Source organism: Solanum verrucosum, unplaced genomic scaffold (assembly GCF_900185275.1).
Source record: "Solanum verrucosum unplaced genomic scaffold, falcon-dt-bn FXZP01000112.1, whole genome shotgun sequence".
In the NCBI taxonomy this organism is placed as follows: domain Eukaryota; kingdom Viridiplantae; phylum Streptophyta; class Magnoliopsida; order Solanales; family Solanaceae; genus Solanum; species Solanum verrucosum.
Window position 1 is genome coordinate 2,695,706 of NW_026020441.1, and position 26,313 is coordinate 2,722,018.

Sequence of the window (26,313 nt, forward strand, 5' to 3'; positions counted from 1 at the left end):
CCATAAAATTTGTGGAAATATTAAATAATTAAATAATAACTAACAATTTAAAAAATTAAAAAAAACATAAATTAAAAACCGTTTTTTCAACCACTTAGAGAATTTCAAATCGAGAAAACTACTTATGTCAGTTTTATTGCAACTGCATCAGCAAATTTCCATTTTAAAAGACAACAAAATGGTTACCACAATTCTGAAGCCTACATTATACGTGAATATCATGAACAATATATATTCCAATTAGCAACAAATATAAATAATGTGCTCAGTTTTTTTGGTGGTTATGAGGCGGTGAAGAAGGAGAGGCAAGAATGAAGCTGCTTTAATGGGCTCAAATACATTGGGCGTTATAGTCATTTTTCAGCAAAGAATGTGCAACTGCGTTTTTTATTTTCTAATGATGAATAAGTGGGTGAATTTCAATCTTTAAGATATTATTATATGTGTGATAAAAAGAAGATTTGAAATGGCGAACTGTTCCTTAACAAAATCGTTTATGAAGAATCACCCACAGATAAACATCATTTTTCATCCTTTTATGAAATAATTACGCATTATACTTTTCAATTCTCCAATTATGTACCATGTATTTCTAAGTTTTATAGTGTACCATGTATTTCTTAGGACAAAAAGGCAACTATTTTACATCATATTTGTAAACTACATTAACATAAACATGGCCTGATATCCTTACATTAACACAAACATTTCCGGATTTTTACAAATTACTATCATAAACAAGTCAATACTATAAAAGTCGTTTGTTATTTTGTGAAAATGAGAAGTTTAAAGTTAAAACAGTTCCTGAAAATAGGAATGTATATACTTAGTAAATAATAATTCTATCTAAAGGTATCTAAAACAAAAGAAAAAAGAAACAGAAAATGTACAATATAATATTATAAATATATTATATTGTTTATATACAGTTTTTAAAATTATTTTAGGCTTAATAGTGGGGTTTTCAAGTTAGTAATAATTTTTAATTTTATTTTAAATTTTAAATGCCTATTTTGAATATAATAATAATAGTATAAATTCAATTAGTTTATTAAAGAGAGACACATGTAATCAACTAAGTTACCTAATGACAAATGTCAACATACAAAAAAAAAAAAACATATTTAATATTTTAAAAATCTAATTTAAACAAACTATGCATAAAAAACAAAATCATTTTGAGATAGATTTGCTTATGCATAATAATTATATATTTTAGTCTAATTTTGATTATTATTAGTTTTAAAAGTCTTTTATATAATTATATAAATGATACATTGATTAAAAAAAAAAACAATTTCATATAAAGCAGTTTCATAACTCTCCATTATTCATTCAATACTAATTAGTCCTATCATCAATAAAAAAAAATGTGTTGATAACCTTTTATCATCAATAATTATCTTAAATTAAAATTTTAAAAAATCACAAAATAAATAATTACGATTATATAACAGATTTACTTTTAATCTTTCTGTTTTAAAACAAAATCAGTTGAAAAATTGATCGTCCAAAAATAAAATAATAAATATAATAAATTGGATTCTTCGTGGAAAATGGGATAGTCTTTCTAGGACTTTTTTCCTTTTTTAATTTTTTTTTGTTTTTACTCATGTTGTTTTTTTTAGATTAAAAAATGCTTAAATAGTTTATTTTATTTTATTTAAGATCATTTAATTGTTGGAAATTTTTTAAAAATATTACACATTTAAGCAATTGCTTGAATTTATTATTAATAATTTTTTTAATTAGTAATTGCCTGTTTTTTGAATAAAAATAAATCGAATTCTTGAAATTAATAATTAAGAGTGGTTGATTAGTTTAACAAGATAAAGATTTAAAATTAAGTTAACACTATTTTTGATTATTTTTTTTATTTGATTCAAAAGAATATGTACATTTTTTAAGAAGGGTAAAAATTAGTATTGTGTACCTATTTTAGTCCAGATAAGTAGAAAAAAAATGAGGAATTTTTTTCAAACAATATCCTTACATGATAATTATGGATATAAAAGAGCATAGATAAATAAACTATATTCCTTCAAGTTTATTTTTTTTTAAAAAAAATTGATGATACATCTATTAATTATTTATGACTAATTTATTCTGTCAATTTTTAATAAAGCCATTATTTATCTTAGGGTGATTAAATTAATTTATTTATTTATAATTGTTACAATCTTAACCGTTTCAGTTGAACTTTTAAAATTAATTAAAAGGATATACATAACAAATAATATATGAATTAAAAGTTAGTCTTCACATTATCTTTCTTACTTGACTGCACATGAAAAAATAATGAAAAATAACCAAGTACTCATTAACTTTCCGCTTATATAAAAAAAAGTTACAGTCAATATATAGATCAAATTATTCAATTATGAATATGAATAGTACTTTTCTTTAGTAAATATATTAATATCAATTTTAAATTTAATTAATTGAATACAACTTTAAAAAAAAAAAATTAACTGCCTCTATATTAAACTGTACATTAAAGATAAATCAAAAAAAGAATTACTAATACTCGTATTCACTTTTCGCGTCATTTTTTTGCTTTGTTAAAAAATATTAGATTTTGACATTTAATTTAACTGATAAGAAAAATAATTAATACCTAAAAAAAACGTTGAATTCACATTCTTCCAAACAAAAAAAAAAAGAGAGAAGGAACTATTCCACCAATTAATACTCATAGTTAATGAAAACTAAATTTGAAAATAAAAAATTAATGTCCGACAAAAAAATAAATAAAAATCAGAGTAGTTAAAAATATAAAAAGGGAAAAAATAAGACAGATATGGAGTGGTTATGAATAACACATTTCAATGAAAATTCTAAATAGTATCTTCAAATTTTTGTGTAGGAGGATAAATTACAAACAAATCAAAACATTCACTGTCACAAAATTATGTGTGACATTTGATATGTATTAGGAGCTCTTCTCATAAAAACAAAAATCTGCCGTATTATAAAAATAATAACTTAGTTTTTCAAAATTAATTCTTGACGTATTTGATATCAAAATATTCAAACGTAGATAGAGGTTGATATTGTTATGAGAAGTTTTTGGTTAGAGTAATAAAATAAATATACTATTTTAGTTCATGAAAAATTAGTCCATCCTTCTCATAAATAATTCTCTAGAGATCATTTATACATTTTGGTTTAAAATGAGATAAACATTTGTCATATATATAAAAAGGGAGAATCTATAAAACTAAATCGTGACAAATCTGATATCAAAATACTCAAACATAGATAAAGGTTGATATTGTTATGAGCGGTTCGTTAAAATAATAACATAAAAAATACTATTTTGGTTTATGATAAATTGATTCATCCTTCTAAAAAATAATTTCCTAGAGATCATTATACATTTTAGTTAAAATTGAGATGAAAATATGTCATATATAAAAATAATAATTTAGTTTTTTTTTATAAAAAATAAACGTAGCAAATTTGATATCAAAATATTCAATCATAGATAGAGGTTATATTATTATAATAAATTTTCTGTTAAAATAATAACATATTTTTTAATTTGTAATTCTAAGATATTATATATATAATTTAATAATTACTCCTCACCTTATTATTTATTTTAAATTTTTATTAAACTTCAATTGATTTGTATTACTAACTATCTTATGAAACTAATTCTTGAAGATTTATAAGAATTATTTTTTTTTTTTAAAAAAAGTGAATATTATTACACATAATATAAGATCTGACGATAATCTTAATTCAAGTGGATGTATTTTCCCTACATTTGTTAGACTAGGACAATCTTTAAAAAATATCATAAAGAACTAACAATTGAAAAATAAAATAAAAAAGTTATAAATTTAATTTTTTGGGGAAAGATCAACTTTAGGGAGAGGCAAACAATTGGGGAAAGTTTCAACCTTTAGAGAAAAGCAAGGACTACAATTGTTGTGCATGAAGAATCCAAAATTTCAACTTCCACACTATTTCTACAGTATGCTTAACTCTATCTAATTACAAAAATTAAATTAGATAAGATAATAAAGCCTTCGTACAGATTAACAGAAAAATAAAATGAAATTTGGACAAATATTGAATTAGGAGTAGAACTGAAACAATCAACACCCAACTAAGAAGTTGAATGAAGTGAAAAAGTATAATCTAGAGTATAAGAAAAAAATTTTAAAAAAAGGGTAAATCAATCGTCTCCCTGCAAACATGAAAAAGTTGAAAGAAAAAATACATGAAAATGTACCATTCAACTGCGAAGATGAAGAGAATTGAAAGAGTATCTTGAAATCTGAAGAGATTATAATAACTTACGAAGAAATCCTTGTTTGTCTGCTAGCAAAACAACATCAATAACAACTGAGAAAATAGCAAGGAAAATCCTACTTCTCCTCAACCCAAAATTTTTGTTTTAGGTTTTCTCAACCCAAAATTCCAATCTACAACATCAACTAAGAAATTACGAGAAGAAGATTTGAGCGGAGATTGAGAAGAAACCATACCTTAAATTACAAGAAATTCTCTAAATTTATTTAAGGAAAATTGGCATAGTACTCCTCTCTTCTCTTGGAAAATGAGACGTAGAGTATGTGTGTCCTCGAAGGGAAGAACTCTGGAAGCTCCGAGAATGAAAGAGACGGTTTCAGACCTTCAGTTTCCAACTTGAAAATATCATGGAGTGAAATTATAATATGCCCTTGGTCGTCCTCAAACTTCACATTTCTATACAATATATACAGAAAGAAAATATTTCCTCCGTCTCATTTTATGTAAGGTAGTTTGACTTGGCACATAGTTTAAGAAAGAAATAAAGACTTTTAAAATTTGTGGTCCAAAATAAATGATATAAATTTGTGTGGTTGTAAATCATTAAGGATAAAATAGATATTTCATAGTTAAACTGTTACTTTATATAGAAATGTGTCATTTTTTTTGAATCCACTAAAAAGAAAAGTAAGTCACATGAATTGAGACATAGTGAGTATAATTTTACATTCTAGAAGACTATTTCAGCAATTCTCAGTTGACCAATGGATCAAAATTGAGTGCCAACGATTGCTGGACAAGCTCTCATCACTCAGCAAGTGAAGCTCTAAAGCTTGCTTCAAGAAACCAATCAAGTCAGCTCGATTCTCCTTGTAGTTTCGTGGAAACAGAAAATTCAGAAAACTAAGATCAGCAGATCGTGTTATACGCAAGAAAGTTGGATCCTTCAATTGAGAATGAGAAGCTCAAAGAACATTTACAGGGTATGCAATGGAGAGTGCTAGAATTGGAAAAGGTTTGTAGGAAAATACAAAATCAAATGGCAAAGATCTTGAAATCAAGCTATAACAATGCTAGATCATTACCTAGACTATGTTCTTAAATGATATTATGAAATTAATCCAATCATTTTAATTTACTTTATTAATATTAATTTTTGAAATGTTGTATCAATGTAAATATCAAATAAACAATTAGTGCTTTGTTTAATAGCAATGAGTACTACTACTACTTCTACTAATTCTCTAAGATAATTATGTCTCTTTAGTGCTGGCTTTCATTCATTAACATAAAAGTAACAAGATTACGGACCAAAATTTTCATTTTTTGTATCATTTGACATTGACAGATGGTGTTGAATCATGAAAATAGCGTAACATTTTGTTAGATCTTTCATTGTAAGAACAGTGTTATCGAGCATATTGCCTTTTTCCTCTATCCAATAACTCCAATTCTTAATTACTACGGGAGTTTAATTTGATGGTGTGGGAATTGATATACTTTGCTAATAAATGAATTTAATTATTTGTAATTTCACAGCATAAAATTCAGAATTCAATCTCTACATTCAGTAATATTTTCTATAAATGTACAGCTAGTCGGGTTCGCAAAGCGACGCCCGGAAATCACGGTAAAAAAAAAAAAAAAAAAAAAATAGTATTCATGACCTGCTTTATATTCGATCGACTTTTCAAAGCATAAAAAAGTAACCACTTCAACCTAGGGAGTTTTAATTTTTTTTAGAGTTTATTCCATACACAAGTCTACACTATTAAGTAATGATTTAAAATTATCATCCCTTTAGTTACACACTAAACATGATTGCGTATAATTTAAAAAATATTTACAAAGTTGTAAAACAAAAAAAAATTAAAATTAACATTGTGAAAAAATATAAGGAAAAAAAAAAATCCACTTGATATTTTATTTAGCAAAATTTCCTAGATTTGTTTCCCACATAAGAAAAAAGAAGTTCGAAAAAGAAAAGGGTCCCCAAAAGATTTCAATTATTCCTATCCACTTCTACTTTTTGAGATCAAGAACAAATACACAATATTAATTGATTCATTTTTAAAAAAAGAAAAAGAATGAGGACAAGAGAAAGAGAAATGATGGGAAGAATTATAATGTGAAAAATAAAAACAATTTATCAATATGGTGAATATTCAAGTAGTTAATCAATTAAATAATTAAAAAAATATTATATATTTTTTAAAATTATTTTCTAGAAGCCCGCACCTGTTTTACTTTTTTAATAGCTCAAAACTCACAAATTTAGGTGCTACCAGAGACATCATCTTGTTATTGTTATTTTATAAGATATGATATTCTCATCTCTTTATCACCAAATCGGCTCATTAGAAAAATATATGGTGAAAAATAGATTATCGTTGAATAATGAAAAGTTTATTCATATGAACACACTATTATTTTTTCTCTTTTCATTAATCATTTTAATCTATTTATTGAAATAGCCACTAGACATTTTTCAGTAAAATAATAATAATAATTTAAATTATTATTCATGTTGACTTATAGTACTTTTCATGTAGTTTATATAACTTTTGTTTGAATTTTTTGAAAAATAAGTATTAAAGAACCTTTTGTATAATTTATACATTGATTATGAACACAAGGGTAAGATCTGCATTACATTTTTTCATTAATTATTTATTAATGAAAAAATAAATTATTATTCTTTTTCTTTATTCTATTTTTGTTTTATAGTTTTTTGCTTTTCTTTTAGACCTTTTCTTCTTTTCTTTGACATCTGAAACGTAGTGTGCCATTAAAGTGAAATTGTAAGTTTCATTTGGGACCTTTAAGATTTTTCCTTTTCTTAATCTTCGTTTGAATTATATTTTCCGATAAATCTCAACTTTCATATACGAATTTTTCAATTTGAAGCATTTGGACCCTTCTCAAAATTATTTTGTGAGTTTCATGTCATTAGATATTCACCGACTTAAAAATTTTCAATTTCTTAATCTGGGTGAAAACAATTTCACCAAAGATATTTCATCCACAGATCAAAAAAATTAGTGGAGCTGTAAAACTTGTACATGCGTATGGTCTTATTTTTCCGGCGGAAATTGATAATTTAATCAATCTTGGACATGCAGATCTGCATTTTATGGATTTTCTCCGATAAGAACATTGGCCGAATTTAAAAAATTGAAAGATCTAAAGTATATTTGGACGAGAGATACAAATTTAATCGGTGAAATCCTTGAAAGTTTTGAGAATTTTCAAAGTGTTGAACATATTGATTTGGCTTACAACAATCTGAAATGAGAAATTTAATTTGGGTTGTTTATATTGATGAATTTGAAGATGATGTTTTTGGGTATGATCTAAACTTGAGTTTCTTCAATTTTGCGCGTTTTTGCTTCTTGTAATCGAAATAGTGAAAATTTAGTTGTAAAAGGGGCTAGCTTGATGTGTTATTTATTTCATTTTCTCAACCGGGTTTGTTTATATTGTTCCTTCAGTTTTGTTTGCTCAGACTTATGAACATTTAACTATGAAAAAAATATTAATTTCTAATTTGATTCCATGTTAATTGTAATTTTCACAATGAAGTTGATTTAAAAAAAAAAAAAAATGAAATAGCATTAGTGGTAGCTGAAAGGTGAGGTGAGTCAATTCTATTTTCCGACAACTTAAATCCGATAAAGTATTGAAGAAGAAGAAAGAAACGAAAATAAAAATAAAAATAAAACACATTAGAGTAAAAGGTAGCATTAATAAATTTAGAAAATCAAAAAGTTAGTATGAAAAAGGGAATTCTTTTAAAGTTAAAGTTTTAATAAATAAAAAATTGCCTCTCACTCTCTTTGAGAAAGTGAACTACACTTTTTTTGCCACCTCAGCATTAGGGAGCAAATAATTTAGCTTTAAAATAGTTTAAGGAGGTGATAGGACACCCGTGAAGTTGAAGTGTGTAGTTGAAATTTTGGATATAGATTGAGAAGGATTTTCTCGCTATTATTTTCTTGATCAATTTCAATAGAAATTTTTTTGATAAAAAAAGCTATTTCCAAATGAGGTTTCATTTGGAAAACTTGATGTATCTCACTACTACAAAGTGGAGTCGGATGTTTTATTTGTGGCAAGTCCTTTATTTAGATTTGGCATTTTGCAACTGAAATGCATTTCCGCACATTAAAGGTATTGTCCAATATGGTGTCAAAGAAGTGTACGCGAGTGAGAATTTTCATACAGTGAATCCAATATTGATTCAGTCTGAAATGAAGAATTGTGTTTGTCGCAGAAAATAATAGCACATTTTTTCAAAAGGGATGTATTAATTCATTGTAGCCACGACAGATGGACCTAGCATGTATGAAAATAAAAGACCCTTCTCACAAAACACAAGAAACTTTATTTATTAGTATTAGTATATATATATTATAACGAAGAGAAGCGATATGGAACAGCAAGTGCAAGTGGCCTGGCAGGATCCAAATCCAAATCCAAATCCAAATATAACTACTGCTAATTTCTTCTTTACATACTGTAAAAGGATATTTAATTTAAACGTTGGTGAAGCGGAGGTAACACTTGCCAGAAGGAAGATTGGCAGTGTCAAAACCATGTGGAAACATCTCCTTTGCTTCTTCATTGGAGACACCGGGTGCTATCACCACCGGCTCTCCCGGTTTCCAGTTTGCTGGGGTTGCAACTTTGTACTTTGCCGCTTTCTGCAGTGATTCTACCACCCTCAACACTTCATCCATGTTTCTTCCAGTGCTTGCTGGGTACAGAAAACTCAGCTTTATCTACACACACATATTTATTAGTTTTAACTACTTTTAATCATTATTTCAACCCGCCAAATAGTTAGTTCAATCCAACCCGCCTGCCTTTCAAATAACTTAAGGTTGTGCATTAATACCTTCTTGTCAGGGCCTACGATGTGAAGGGCACGAGAAGGAAGCTTATGGCCAGAGGAATCTGTCTCATCAGGATCCACCATGTTGAGTTGCTTAATCAATTCTCTCTTGGGATCAGCAATGATTGGGTATGTCACTTTTTGTCCTTTCTGCAAATATTATATAAAAAGAAGCTGCTAGCTACTAGTAAGGAACGAAGAAAACTGTAGTATACTAGTAATTAATAGTGTACGTACGTTATAAGCTTCAATATCCTTGATCCATTCATTGTGAGACTGAACATCATCACAAGAAAGTCCCAGAAGTTTAACTCCTCTCTCACCGAACTTGCTAGCATAAGCAGCCATCATAGCCAGCTCCGTCGTGCATACTGGCGTGAAATCACCTGCATGCATCCAACACACCACATTATCATCAGTGCCCAACGCCGATATATACATGGAAAACGAGTTAAACAAAATGTATAGAGTCAGTCATATATAAATAATATGAATAAGGATCTTGTTTTCAAAAAAAACAATATCTTTTGCGAAGAGAGGGGCAGGATCATTATCCACCGAATTTAGAAGGCTATGATTGGTCCAAAGAGCGGATCACATACGGATTTCTCGGTTATCCAAAAAAAAAATATATATATATAATATACCCTCCACAATAAAAAGTAAAACTTTTTCGAAATTTATTTTTTACTACTCCAAAAAAATGTAAAAAAAATAATAAATTTCTGTTTTATAAAAATAAAATATTTTAAAAAAAATATTTTTTTCCATCCCCCATCCCTTCCAGCCCCCCTCCCCTAGCCCCTTCCCAAAAAAAAATTAATTTATTTTTAAAAAATTCTAGATTTTTTTTTCTTACACCACCTCACTCATCCTACCAGGGGCAGATCTAGGAAGGTCCAAGGGGTGTCACGGTTTTTGGAAAATTTTGCTAAATATATAATATTTAATTAAAAACAGAAAAATAACAAAGATATATAATATGAAGTGTTAAATATTTATACAAGAGTGCGTGCTGCTCAAATGGTCAAGTGGTGAAATCCCTCAGTAAGGGACCTGAGTTCGAATCCCCATGAATAAAAAAGCAAGTACAAAAATTAGTAATAACCCCAGTAGAGACTGGTACGATGAAATTCAACATTTTGTTCGTTCGGGTTTGATTGTGTCGTAGCTCTAAGCGATTTTGTGATAACTTAAAGAAATATATTTTAGGAGCTTCAAGTTGTTTGATTTGTTTTCTTTCTCTTTCGTTTCTCTCTTCTTCTTTTGCTTTTTATTTTTTCTTCTCTTGATATTTTATATATATAAAAAATATTTAACACTATTATTTTCAAAATGAAAATTTAAGTTAATATATTTTTTTATTTTACTTTTTGAAAAAAGAGATATAATAGTTAAAAGGTGACACCGCTTGAAAAAAAAATTCAAATTTATGCGTACGCCACTGATCCTACCGCAACCACCTAGCTCCAATAAATATTAGTAATACCATTTCTTTTTCTTTTATGAATAGAAAATAAAAAATAACTTTCAAAATTTAAAGGGTGTAACATAACACATAAATTTTAAAATAAGAAAGTAATAATATGTCATATCACCATCAAGGAGAGGTTATAAAATGAAGAAGAGTGGAAGTAACTTATTTTAAACATTCATATAGGTATAAAAAGTATTATAGGTAGTGCAGAAAAATTGAAGTAAATTAACCTGGATGAGAAAATAGAATAGTGTAGCTATCACCAACATAGTCATGGAGTTTCATCTTTCCATGATTTGTTTCTACTTGCAGATTAGGAAGGTCATCGCCAATAGTAAGGCCTGGCATTTGTTTTTTTCTCTTTTCAACTCAAAATATTTTCTGTGTGTGGAAAATGGTAAGAGGAGAAATGGGATTAAAAGGATGTTGAAACGTTGTTGCATGAAGAGAACGTGGCTTCTGCAATTTGCCACTTCATTGTCCTGCTTCCACGTATGTCCAATTTTGTATCTTCTAACTTACCTACAATATTTGAATACGAAAAATTCAACTTATAACACACAACACCTACCTGTTACTACTTTATATTGGATCTTTTCGATCCAATATTTTTACAAACGCGTCACTATTCCTTTCGGATACAATCCTATCCCTCTAGGATACATCTCTATCCTCTCTGATATATTCTTTCCCTATCTATTCTATCAATATAATTCAACGTCTGTTGACACTCAATTTTGACTTAACATTTTCAAAATTTGTAACTTTTAAGTTTTATTTATTCAATAGTTTAAAATACATTTTTTATAATTTTAAATAATTTTATCGATATTTATCCTTATTTATCAAAATTTTAGGATTTTTTATCAGTTAATTTTAATTACATTATTTTTGTCACAGCCAGTTGACTACATTCAAATATTTGTTCATTTTGATTAAATCATTATTTCTGTTAAATTACATTTTTTTACATGTCATTGGTTACGTTCATTACATTTTTTAATATTCATTTTATTCGTTAAATTTGTTAATATTCATTTTGACATTTTGCACAGTCTAGAAATTCATTCAAATATGGATAAGATTTTATACATAGATATTTTATTAACTGATGATTGTGGCTTACAGTTTTAAGATAGTGATATTGTACTAAGACGATTTTTAATTTTCTATATAAAGAATTTCTTGGTCATTAAGTTAGTGTGGTGGATAATTATTAAATTTGGGGAGTGTAATTTTTAGATTTTTAATTTTCTAAATATCTTTTATTTATTCTGCCTTTTCCGGCAAGTTAATCGGAGCTTCGGTAAATGACCAAAGTTCCTGTCCACCACCATCACAATAGCTCCCTGTCGTCGCCTTAGATTTTTCTTCAGGTGAAATCCATCGGAACAACTTGTCCGGCCATTCATTCCAGATCAGCGACCAGTTCAACACCAACATCCATCTCCTTTCTCTCTTCCTCCACGCCAGAACCCGGCGAATCCACCACCAAAACCCCTTGTTTTTCTCCTTTTCCGGTGAAATAGTCACCGGAAACAGCTCAACAACCACCACCAAACCAAACCCAAAACCCCAAAGCTAATCTTCTTCTTTCTCCGGCAAACAACAGACCAAAACGACCCATTTTTCTATGTTTTCCGACCAACAACAACCAACAAACCAGAAACAACCCACCACGGCGAACTTTAAGCTCTAGTGAACACCAAGAACCAGCGAAACACCGGTGTTAAACTCCATCATCTTCATCATATGAATCAGTTAGCTGGGAGGAAAAATACTAAAGCTAGAGAGAACAAAACGAGAAACTGATTCATTATATTACCAACTGACCCTCTTTCACATATAATGAGGTCCTATTTATATACAGTCCAGATTCATAACTGCGTAACAATTTTTATAGAACTAACTATGATTAGTTAAGTTAACTGGCTGAGCTAGACTTGGGCTGCTAGTGAGCTCCACACTATCTTCTTAGCTCAACACCCTCCCTCAAGCTGATGGTTGAAATGTATCTTTCAAGCTCAGCTTGGACATCAAGTAGTCATGTTGTTGCCTTCCTAAGCTTTTGGTGAGTAAGTTTGCTTGTTGTTCTTTTGTAGAAATATGATGAGTTTGTACCATGCCTTGCACAATATTCTCACGCACAAAGTGACAATCAATGTCAATGTGCTTAGTTCTCTCATGAAAGATAGGATTGGCAGCAATTTGGATTGCTGCCTTACTGTCACAATAAAGATGTATTGGAACCTCAATCTCTATGCCAAGTTCTTTGTATAATCCAACTAGTCATGTCAATTATGTCACTACAGATGCCATGCTCCTGAACTTTCCTTCAACTGAGTTTTTTGCAACTGTCTCTTGTTTCTTGGATTTCCATGAGATCACTGCATCTCCAAACTTAACTAAGTAGCATGTGACTGACCTCCCTGTTTGCAAACATCCACCCCAGTCAGAGTCATAAAATGCCTCAAGCTTGCATGAGCTGTTTGTAGGCATGAGCATACCAAGTCCAGGTGCTCTTTTTATATACTTGACAACTCTTAAGGCAGCCTCCATGTGTGACTGTTTGGGCTTATGCATAAATTGACTTAACATTTGTACCACATAGGCAATATCAATCTTTGTTATAGTTAAGTAGAGTAATCTGCCTACTAGCCTTTTGATATTGACCAGGATCAGTGAGCAGCTTATCACCTTCTTCAGTGGATTCAGTATTAATGAATGAATCATAATTAACAGATGTGAGTTTCAGATTTGTTTCTAATGGTTTAGTGAATGGTTTTGTGCCACTTAATCCCATCTCAGCCACCAGTTCCAAAGCATATTTTCTCTAACTCATAACAATACCTTTCTTGGATCTTGCAAATTCAATTCCTAGAAAGAACTTCAGTTCTCCTAAATCCTTCATCTTAAATTTCAACTTAAGATCATTCCTTGTCTGTAAAATCAGTTGTACACTTCTTCCAGTCACTAGCAGATCATCTACATATACCAGGACAATCACTATATTTCTTGTAACTACTTTAGTGAATAAGGAGTAGTCAAAGTGACTTTGAGAGAATCCAAGTTGAACTAAGGCATTCGTCAGCTTCTTATTCTATTGTCTAGGAGTTTGTTTGAGCCCATAGAGTAACTTATGGAGTTTGTAGACATAATATTTCCTTCCATGGCTGGCAAACCTAGAAGGAACCTCCTGTACACCTCTTCCACCAAATCACCTTGGAGAAATGCATTGTGAACATCCATCTGGAAGATAGGCCACTCTTTGGCTACAACTATAAACACAACACACCTAACTGTAACCATTTTGGAGTCTCAGTATAGTCTAATCCCTCTTGCTGGCTAAGGCCCTTGGCAACCAGTCTGGCCTAATATCTTTCCATAGCACCCGAGGCAGTATACTTGACCTTGAAGATCCATTTACAACCTATGGCATGCTTACTATGGGGTAAAGGGACTATGCTTCAAGTAGCATTGTCCTCCATAGCCTGAACTTCTACTTTCATGGCATCAATCCACTTGGGGTCCTGAACAGCTTCTTAGTAGAGTAGGAAAACAAGGCAGTGCTGAAAGAAAGTGATGATTGATCATACCCTATGACCTGAGATAGAGGATAACAACAGTTAGCATTTCCCTGGTCTTTAAGGATAAGTTACTCAACCACACAGGAGGTTTGTGAGTCCTAGAAGATCTTCTCACTTCATTGGTTGACACAGAAGGAGCCTGATATGGAGAAGCTGCAACCACAGGTAAAGCTGGAGTATGAACAATATCAACATGAGAAGTTGATGGATAGTTTATAGAGCTAGTAGCAATTGTTGTAAAGACATGGACATCAGTAATGGTAAAAAAAGAATTATCCAACACAGGGAACAAATGAGGCACTGTGGCAGGCCAATGATGAAATGGGAATACCTCTTCCTTAAATATGACATCCTTGCTAATACAGAAGATCTTGGTGCTGAGATCATACATGATATAGCCCTTTTGAGTAGGGAAGTAACCAAGGAAAACATCAGGACTTGCCCTTGGGGAGAACTTGTCTACTTTTCTAACATGAGTAACATAGCCTAAGCAGCCAAACACTCTCATGTGATCCAATGAAGGAGGATGATTGTGCAAATCTTCAAATGGAGAGATACCCTAAAGTACTGAAGAAGGCATCCTGTTGATTATGTAAGTAGTTGTGGTAACACACTCCCCCTAAAACTTAAGAGGGACCATAGCTTGAAATCTGAGTGCTCTGGCAACCTCTAGAATATGTCTATGCCTCATCTCGGCCACACCATTCTGTTGAGGGGTGAAGACACACGAACTTTGATGGATAACCCCTAAGGAGTTCAATAATGCATTCATAGAGGAGTTAAAGAATCCACATCCATTATCAGTCCTAAAGTACTTCAAAGATGAATTATAAACATTTTTTACCATCAAAAAGAAAGAAGAAATTGCAGCAATGACATCTGCTTTAGTAAGTAAAAGAAAAATCCACATATATCTGGAATGATCATCAACAAGAGTTAAGAAGTATCTTTTACCATTATAGGTAGGTACTCTATCTGGTCCCCAAAAATCACCATGTATTATATGGAAACTAGTAGTAGACTTAGAAGCGCTTAAAGGAAAAAGAGTTCTGGTCTATTTAGCTAGTGGACAGACACTACAATTAGAGTTAGAATCACATTGCAAGGATTTGCAAACAACTATTTTCTTCATAACCCCAGATGGTACATGCCCAAGCCTTCAATGCCATAGAGAGGCATTTATTAAAGTGGTGGGAATAGTTCTTGTAGCAGTTACTTGTCCTGAAATATATTTGGCATTTACACCAAATTTGTTCATCAGCATGAGTAGTAGTAGATTGTGGCACATGTTTCATAGCAGTAAAGATGTACAATCCATTCCTTTCTCTACCAATCCCCTTCACCTGATCACTGAAGGGGTCCTAAAAATTACAAAAGTCAGCCCACTGTAGTTCCTTGGTGAGTTTGGAGACAGATAGTAGATTATATTTAAACTCTAGAATATATAACACATTTGTGATATGTTTAGTATGAGGGAGAATAAGTGATAAGCCTATATGGTGTACAATGGTTGGCACTCCTATAGGTAAATGTACCTTATTCTCACTATAATGAGAGATACTTCTAGGGGCAGTTAACATACTCAAGGACTTGACCATATGATTGGAAGCACCTGAATCTACAATCCAGTGGACTTCCTCCTCAGTCATACCTGATACCATAGATGAGTGGTTGTCCTCAGGTTCTGAGTCAAGTAGTTGTAAAATTTTGTTGTATTGTTCCTTGGTGAACTGAGGTAGGCTTGAGATCATCTCATTTGGAACTTGGTTGAATTCTCCACTTTGTTGCATCTTTAAGGTTCCTGCAAAATTGACAGAAAGTACCAAAATTGCCACCACTTACATTGCCAAACCTATTGCTACTAGGAGCAGATGAGTCTCTTGCAGACTGATTGTCACTGCTAAACTTCTTCTTTTGCTTAAAGTCTGAGGGATATCCATAAAGTTTGTAACAAGCATTCCTTGTATGACCTCTAAGATGACAAAAATCACATACCACATCACATTTCCTAGGTCTGCTGTTATAGGATCCAGATGAGTAATGACTTGGAAGAGGACCTGAACCACTTCTCCCTCCTCCAGGATAGTTGTTGCCACTTCTCCCACCTATATGAGGTTGCCCTGATGGAGATATACCTTTACTGCTGCTAAACAAAGTAATTCCCTCTGAGTTCTCAATGCCAGGAGGAGAGTTCAGAGATCTCCTACTCTCCTCAGATTGGATCATGACATATGTCTTGTTAATAGAAGGAATAGGTGTCATCATCATGATTTGATTGCTAGATTGAGAATAAGACTCGTTTAGGCCCATGAGAAATTGGAGAAGTCTTTGATAGTCAAAGTGTTCCACATATTGCTTTGATACGGACAACTACAGCTTGAACAGGGCATTAATGTATCAAATTCTTCCCACAATTCCCTCATTTTGGAGAAGTAACTAGAAACTAAGGAAACTCTTTGAGATAAGGTAGCTGACTGTTTATGAAGAAAGAAAATACGAGATCCATTCACTTTGTCAAATCTCTCTTGGAGATCCATCCAAACCTTGTGTGCACTTGAAGCATAGACTAAGCAATTCAGTACTAACTGAATTCATGATCCAAGACAAAACTATGGCATTACATTTCTCCCAAAGTTCATGCAAGAAGGGGTCAAATTGTTCTATAGGATACTTGCCAGTCAAATTGTTCTATAGGATACTTGCCAGTAACAAATCCTAATTTGCTTTTGCCAAGCAAGCTAATGCGCATAGAACTACTCCACAAAGCATAATTGTCTGGACCAAACAATTTAATGGAGATTAAGGAGCTATCTGGAGTATCACACGATTGAAGAAACAGAGGATGATGTTGATCGATTGTCATCACAGTGTTAGTTGTGTCACCTCCAGTAGTGCTATCGACTCCAACCACAATAGGCATTTTATTGCAGTAGATTGTAAAAACTCAACCCTAGCTGCTGCAACTACAAATTACTGCTTGAACAGGCTGAATCTGAGAATCGATCGGAGAATCTGAGAGCCGATCGAAGAAGAAGAAGAAGATAATGTATGAGAAGAGTTAAGAGGCGTGATGCTTTGATACCATGTTAAACTCCATCATCTTCATCATATGAATCAGTTAGTTGGGAGGAAAAAGAGTAAAGCTAGAGAGAACAAAACAAGAAACTGACTGATTATATTTCCAACTGACCCTCTTTCACATCTACAGAGGTCCTATTTATATGCAGTCCAGATTCATAATTGCCTAACAACTTTTATAGAACTAATTGTAGTTACTAGAACTAACTATGATTAGTTAAGTTAACTGGCTGAGCTAGATTTGGCTGCTAGTGAGCTCCACACTATCTTCTTAGCTCAACAGTCCCCATCTCGGCGAACAATCAGCAAAGCGCCAACCTCCATATCTCCGGCAAGCAAGACCGAACCCTCCATGTTACTCTTTTGTCACTGTGGTATCAATCCTTTTTTCTTCTCCTCTTTATTTTATTACAATTTGGATACGTTCATGCTTATTTATTGATGGGTCTGTTCATATTTATTCATTTACATTGCTTTATTTCACAAATTTGGCCGGCAAAAGGTTTAACTCCGGCAACATGGATGTTTGTTCTTAGTTATTGTTCTTAGTCAAAAGTTGAAATGTTGTAATTGCCTTTTATTTGCTTTTCCTCACTGATGACCCATTTGCTTTTAATTAATGCATTATCGGTTAGTTAGTAACTTTATTATTTTATTTATTATTACTTAATTCTTATAGTTTAATTGATAGATAAATTTTGTTGGGTCAAATATTTGTATATGCTACTGTCTTTGTTACTATTTGTTTTGATTTTCATAATGGTTGTGCTTTAATTTTTATTTATATATTTAAACAAGAATATTAAGTGGTTAGTGATTTTCTTTAACGGTATATTATTCCCAATTCATTAGTATGTTGTTATGATGAATGTTACTAACATTATTAAATATTATATGAACTTTTTACTTTCTTTGTTAGTATGTTATTTATGTATTAATTTTTTGTGATGATGTGCTAATTAGTTCATTTGTTACACTGATCTGCTCACTGTCAGTTATGTTTGTTAGACTAATGTTGTTACCTTTCATTCTTTTGCAATTTTGAATAATTTTTACTTGATTAGATTATTTATATTAGGGGAAAAGGACAAATATACTTCCGAACTATCGTAAATGGTATGCAGATACCCTCCGTCATACTTTTGGGACATTGGTGCCCCTGTCGTCTAAAAACTAGAGCATTTATGCCCTTCACTCTAACGGAAGACTAAATAGGGACACGTGGCACAATCTTATCCGTCGATAAATGTCGGATTGGTGGATAAGATTATGACACGTGTATGTCCGTTAGTATAAAGGGTATATATGCTCTAGTTTTTGGACGGCAGGGGAACCAATGTCCCAAAAGTAGGACGGAGGGTATTTGCATACCATTTACGATAGTTCAGGGGTATATTTGTCCTTTTTCCCTTTATATTATAAGTTGAAATTGGCCAATGAAAAATCTCTCCGTCGGTTTTTGAGGCCTCCCCATTTTAAAAGATGGAAATTTAGTTTAAGTTCATATTTTTGTATGTTAAAATTGGTTGATAAAGAAATTACCGTCGATTTCCAAGGTCTCCCATGTTCATATGACGGATTTTTATTTTCAAGTTATTATTTGATTTATCATATTTATTTATTACTAACACTTTTACTAAATGTCTTTACAGGTACCCCAGAGTTGCTTCCCACTGAAGCTAATTGAATGGAGTTCGAATTATATTTTTTATTCATTACTGTGTATATTATCGATGTTAGGCAAACCTTAGGCCGATTTTGATATTACTATTTTGTTTTATTACTTTTGTATATCGCATGTTTGTTTTACTCGTATATTGTTGTCTCCTCCTCAATTTGAAAAAAATAAATTCAGTCGGGGACCCACAATTGTGAATTTCGAAGGATGCCTAACTCCTTCCCTTCGAAATAACTTGAACCCCTGACCTAGAATCTATAGGTTTCGTAGACATTCTTTTTAGTTAGATCATTTAATTGGTTTCCTAGTTTTTTCCTAAAATTAGGTGGCGACTCCTTTAAAATTCGTTTATTCTTAAAATTCTTTTAAAATTGATTAATTCATTATTTCTTGAGTCACCACGATATTTCTCCTTATTTGAATAAAGTAGCAATGCCTACTAATATATCCGGAAGTCCAGTGATGTATGCGTAATTCATAAAATATAAGAGACTTTTGAAATTTGAAAATAGTAGAAAAAGGGTAAAACTTACCCGCACCGGGTGTTTACACCAAGCCAATACATGCATGTCATCCGTTTAAATTTATAGTTCATTTTACTTCATTAAATCGCGTAATAATGAAATTTGCATTGGCTTAGTGTAAACACCCAGTGCGGGTAAGTTTTTCCGTTAGAAAAATAATAAAATTAGCTCAACACTACGAGACTTATGTAAATTATACTAAATTTTTTATATACTTTAAATTATTAATATTATGACTTATAGAATTATTTATTTTTATTTTATATATAAATTCACAATAAAATTAAATTTTACTTTTAAAGTTTGTGATATCATATAAATCGATGAGAGAGCGAAATTTTAATTAATAGAAAGTGGAATAGATCCCGATCCTTCTTAATTTAATTTTTATTTATTGTTTACTTAAATTTATGTCGGCTTAATTTTTTTTTAAAAAAAATAAAGATGGATCAAGGTCCATTTTACTAGAATAAAGTTGTACAAAATAGGCTTAATATGTCAAGCCCAAATAGAAAACAATAACAATGAAAACAAAAATCAAAACAAGAACAAAAAGGGCAAACAAACCGTTAATAGAGAAAATATCTGGGAAATGAACGGTCTTCGGAGAAGCACTTAGCACCTCACGCCTTCTTCCTCCTTATGAATCCAGTGAGATGTCCGGTTTGCCTTACTCAGAAAAGACGGCGACAAAGCAACAGTCCACAAGCTTGGGTGTATTTCATTCGGCATTTATCATGTCTCACCTTGCCATGTAATCAACTCCATTGAAAACCTCTTCAGCTCCTAACTTGAATTCAACCACAACGCTTCCAGGTATGGCCCTTCTCCTACCAAAAAACTCCTTCAAAATCCTGTTGAGTCTGATGCTAAACTTGTACATGCCTTGTGCAAATTGAGCTCCATAAAGTTGATACCACTGCCTCGAGTCATGCTCGAGATTAGCACCCTCCTCATGCTCACTAACTAAGGTAACCCTTCTAACGTTTTATAAAAAAATTAGGGCAACCCCTGTACCTCTAAACTACAAGAAATTAACCTTGACTGTTCCTTTTGTTTACTTCTTGAACTTTAATTTGGTAGTCTAAACAGATTGTTTTTGCCCTTCTTGATTCGTATACTTGATGTTCCTTGTTTATCCGACTGTTGAATATTTTTTGCCTATATTGGTAGATCATTAGTATGATTAAAGTGAATGGAACATGTACCTGCAAGATTAACAATTATGTTAGTTAAATAATTTGCGAGCTTGTTCCCTTCTCGAAATGTAAGAACTACTGTCACAGCCTTGTTCTCCATTGCCTCCATAATTTCTCTATTGCCTACAGAAATAATCTAAGGCACCTCCCAAAATCCATCCAAAATCTTCTTAATGGTTAACGAATCAGTTTCCATAGTCAGAGGCAGGAGATTGTGACCTAGGTAATACAGTATACCCCCTTTAAATTCTTTTACTTCAGCCTGTAATGACTTCAACCTGTAATGCAGAACAAAACTCAGTTTTGCAAGCTTCAGCATGCACAAACTTTCCTTGACCATTTCTGATGCAAAAAACATTTGAACCTAGGCTAGAGCCATCTGAGTTACATTTGTAGCTTTCCCCTTCACGACACTTCCATCGCACCACTGTATTGTTTATTAGTGGTGTGTAGTTTTCCAGAAATTGTACAATGGATGGCCAAGTATTAGGCATTTCTGCTAACCAAGAATATCTTGATTGTGCCATTAGATGTATATTCCTATTAATCTCCAGTACCATAGTCTGTTTGGTCATGTTTCCCCATGTAAAATTATATTTCTCCTTTTCCATAATTGTCAGATGATAAAACTTGGTACTGCCCTACACAAAGGTTTCAACTTAGTTGCACAATCTTCTTCCCACAACTTATAGATAGTTTGTTTCAGTTGAATGAATGGACCTTGCATTCCAATAGCCCCTGCAAACAACTTCCAAAGATATGTAGCATTCGAACATAGTACAAATAAATGGTTAAATGATTTTGGAGTATTAGTGTCACAACAACAACACTTTATGTGATCAGCTATCCTGCTTCTAACCAGGACTTCTCCAATTGGAATCATGTGAAACCATATCCTCCACATCAGAAAAGAAAACTTGAAAGGCAAGCACTTCTCCCATATAAACATTATATCCTTGTGAGGATCCTTCCTACTTTGGATAATTTCAAAAGCACTCCCTACAGAAAATTTTCCTTTGATGCTAGGCATCCACCATTGTTTATCCTTTTTGTTTGTCTGCTGAATTGTACCCATGACTTGATTCACATGATCACAAATACTTGAATTAATAAGTTCAGTCAACAAGTTATTATCCCACTGTTCATCCACTCTTAGTTGATTAACTTCTTCAAAATTCTCATCAATAACATAATCTACAGGCATGATGTAATATAAGGCTCCAAGTTGTGTCCAATTGTCATACCATAAGCTAGCATGACCACATCTAGGTTCCCACCATATTTCTTGATCAAAGCTATCTCTAGCCATTAACATCATCTTCCAAACTTGAGATCCTCCCCTCCATTCCACCAGTTGAGGTCTATATCTCTTGCAGTACTTGTTCCATATAAAGTGAGACCATAAAGAGCCTTTAGTTCTAAAGTTCCACCAAAGCTTTGCAAACATAGCTTTAGACACATCAAAGAGGGATCTAAAGCCAAGATCCCCCTCCTCTTTAGGAAGACAAGTGTCATCCCCGGCTATCAAGTGCTTTTCCCTACCATTTTCTTTGAAATTCCATAAGAACCTTGCAAAGATCCTATGAAGGTCCTTGATTACACATTTTGGTGGTACTAGGATCGATAGCAAATATATTGGTATACTTTGCAACACATGCTTGATCAATACCACCTTACCACCAAAAGATAACAACTTGTCTTTCCAGACTTGCAACTTATTCTGAAACTTTTAAATCAATTTATTAAAGTGTGATTTCTTCATCTTCGCATGGCTGATAGGGCACCCTAAATAGATTATTGAAAAAGTACCTCTCACAAAACCAGTAACTTCCTCTATTTCTCTTATAAGAGCATTACTGGTCTTACTGAACATGTAGAGGTGACTCTTTTCCTTATTGACCTTCTGGCCTGATTGATTTTCATAGTCTTTCAGGGTATTCATGATAAGAGCAATTGATTTCCTATCTGCAGCAGCAAATATGATGGTATCATCTGCATAAGCGAGATGATTTAACTTCTTACTCCACTTTGGCATCCCATATCCTCTAAAATCAGTATTCAGGAACAATTGGTTTAGGGCTCTTGAGAGCACCTCTGTTCTGATGATAAATAATGCAAGGGATAAGGGATTCCCCTGCTTCACCCCTCTCGTAGAGTGAAAGAAACCATATGATTGACCATTAATTAGTACAGAGTACCAGTTGTTGGCAATCAATCTCCAAATCATGTCAACCAACACTGTGTTAAAGCCCATGTGTTCCAACACTTTCACTAAGAAACTCCAATTCACCCTATCATAAGCCTTAGTCATGTCCAATTTTATCACAATATTGGTTGGTTTTCCCCTCTTCCTTATATTTGTAATTATTTCCTAAGTAGTAATACATTTTTAGAAATGTTTCTACCTTTCACAAAATCCGACTGATTCACAGAAATTAGTCTTGGTAGCAAACCCTTCATCTATCATGAATAGTTCTAGAAATCACCTTATTTATGAAATTACTGAGACTAATTGGTCTTATGTCTAAGAAGGTTTGAATAATCTCCTTCTTAGGCAATAATACCAAATTAATGTGAGTAATGGATTTGGGAAGGGTATTCCCCAGAAAGAAAACTTGCACAATACCCACAATATCAGCCCCAATAATATCCCAACAGACCTGAAAGAAATGCCATGTAAAACCATCAGGGCAACAGGCACTCTCCCTATTAAGCTCAAAAACCACCTTTTTAATTTCAGTTTCTTCAGGAATTGCAATCAACAAGTCATTGTCCTCTTCAATTTAGTAATTTAATAGTGCCAATCGACTTGTTAGATAGTGATGTAGCAAAGAGCCTAAATGACTTCTATTTAAGCACGTGAAAGTGAATAGAAAAAATATTTTTTAAGTAGATATTTTTCAAACTGTATATTAATTATCACATAATCAATATAATGATTTGTTATATTCTAGTTTTTTGATGATCCTCACAAATGCAGGGACCCGATCCTTGGCAGAGTACTTCCGTCCAGATTCAAAGTGGTGCACAGATGTAAAACTATCTTTACAGTTGTCTTGTCAGGTGGTTAGTGAGATGTGCAGGGTACTTCACCAATAGGAAGGGCGGATGAAGATGTTTGTTTAAGTGGTCAAAACCCTTGTTGGTAACTGATATATACAACAATAAACAAATAACATTATTCACTCAAGATGAGAGAAACCTAGCAAGTCTTTTTCAAGAACTCAAGCATCAAAGAACGCAGCGAGGGACCTGGTCTCGGAAAGTCTGCGTACGAGAAAAAGATGAAAAGACAATTGTCAAAAGGTTGCCAACTCTGATGTGGTTGGTGCACATCTTTTCATAACAGCAGGCTTTCAGCCAATGGCCTTGTCCCAAAGGTTTGTGTCCATTTTGATATAATCTCTTCTCCAAAACACAAACTCAAGATTTGGCAAACAAAGTTGTGAATTTCTGAAAAATCATCAGCTCAAACGAAAAGGCCATCTTCAAGGAAGAACACTCCTCAAGAGCAACGGGGACCTAATAGAGCTTCTTGCGTCTTAGTTATCTTAGGGTGTATACTACAGTGCTTATCTTCTAAATCTATTCCTATGTTATAAAGGAATTAGATCGTTGTTTCATTTCTGAAGAGAAGTGTAAATCAGTCAAGTGTTGATTGATTTAGTGGGCAACATTGTTGTTGCTTAGTCAAAGTCTAAGTCATCTAAAGTTAGGTGATTTAGTGGGCAGTGTTGTATCTACTTAGTTGAATTCTAAATCATCTAAGAGTTATGTGGTTTAGTGGGCAGTGTTGTAACTGCTTAGTTAAATTCTAAATCATCTAAGAGTTAGGTGGTTTAGTGGGCAGTATTGTATCTGCTTAGTTAAAGTCTATGTTATCTAGAGTTAGGTGGCTTAGTGGATAGTGTGGTATCTGCTTAGTTGCTTTCTTTGTAGTAGAGTTGCTACATTGAGGGGGAAGTGATTTAGAGGTAAATTCCTAGGTTGCAAGAAGTTGTAATCTGAATCGTTGCTCCATTTGAGTGAAATGGAGTTTGGGTTGAAATTATGTGAGTACAGGTCATGGTTTTCACCGTCCTTGAGCAAAGGGGTTTCCACGTAAAATCTGTGTGCCTGATTTACTTTGAGCTATCTAGTTTCTGCACTTTTATTTCAGTTACTGTTCTTGCTGAGTCAACGGACCTGGTCTGTTGATTGATACTGGAAGCATACATCTTAACATAATTTATTTATTTCAGTTATATTTTTCTATATTTTCTCTTAATATACATTGTAAATTTTATTTTGAATGTATTTTTATTCTTTTTTTAGACGCAATGGTTATTTGTTTCAACTATTATTTTTTTCTGGACTCATACCTATAAAATGTAGTAGAAATTTCTTTATTTAGCTAAATTAAGGGACGTTTCAGCTAAAACAATGAAGTGCAAACATATATCTTCTATAAAAGAAAAAGAAATTGTATATTTTTTTCATACAGAGACTATTTGCATGAAAAAGTTCACATCAAAGCAAAGAACATACCAAACTCACTACTTGGCTAGAGAACCACAATCATTATCCAGTGTGATGCAATTTTATGATAATTGTTGGTTGGTTAAGCCTTGTTTAGTTACATTGTTTATATTGCCAGGAGGATGTTGGGACATAATGTCCAATGATCCTTATTTTATCTGTACTGTTTCATGGTCACTTTGGTAATGAAATCAAGTTTAGTTACCAAAAAAGGGTGTGTATTACTAATATCAAGAATTTCTAGGTATTAATAATGAAAGGATTTTTAATACATGCATTAGCATGGTTAAAATGGCCCCTCAAATACTCTTTTTAAATATTATTCATTATAATTGTGAATGGTATCTTTGTAAATAAATATATGTATGCAATGCATGCTATTTTTAATACATCAAACCAAACAATGCATAAAAAATAATCTATATATAATTAATTCAAGCATTAATAATACAAGTTGCATTATGAATGCAAACATTACTAATACACTCTATTTAGCATTATTTTTGTACACTCTTATCGGTGTATAATTAGTTTTCTCCTTGTGGAAATTATGTAATTTCTCTTTTATTTTTCTTTTGTTATACTTTAGGGGTATTAGCGAGCATGACGATCCGAGTTTTAATGGTAAGACTCGGACCTTAAGGGAATACCATGGTGCGCAATAAAGTGATGGCAAACGCTAAAGGTCGTGTTTCATCCCATTCTCTAAATGATTAGAACTCATGGTTAAAAGTTATATAGTTATCTGTATGCCTAAATCGATCACAAAGGTCTCCGAAGTGATGCTTGATCCGGGAACCCAGTAGTTGTGTTTAGGTCTTAATTTGAGGTATTCAGTGATGTCTTGGTCGGTTGGCTTGTTAGGAATCAAAATATTTTCCTCTTTCCTTACTCTTCTTTATATCTCCGTACCAACAGTATTTATGACATCTCAAATTTCTTCAATTGTTGGAGTGATTTTCGTTGTCCCAAAACGAAATACCATTTTTTGTTGTCCCAATATCTGGTGAGGAGTTCAATTAATTTAGGCCAAGCAGTCATAGCTAGAAGTAATGTCAATGCCCCAATGTGCTTATCAAGCTCCCTTTTGATAAA

At 32.2% G+C, this 26,313-nt stretch overlaps 1 protein-coding gene across 1 annotated transcript; it reads right to left on the reverse strand.

Moving 5' to 3' along the window:
- Nucleotides 1-8,637: 8,637 nt before the first annotated feature.
- Nucleotides 8,638-10,982, reverse strand: LOC125808378 (1-Cys peroxiredoxin). The gene is made up of 4 exons (XM_049488083.1): nucleotides 10,865-10,982; nucleotides 9,395-9,543; nucleotides 9,161-9,307; nucleotides 8,638-9,044 (listed from the first exon to the last, which is right to left on the reverse strand). Exons 1-4 carry the CDS (start codon nucleotides 10,980-10,982, stop codon nucleotides 8,799-8,801), a joined length of 660 nt encoding a protein of 219 aa, XP_049344040.1. The 3' UTR covers nucleotides 8,638-8,798.
- Nucleotides 10,983-26,313: the final 15,331 nt, after the last annotated feature.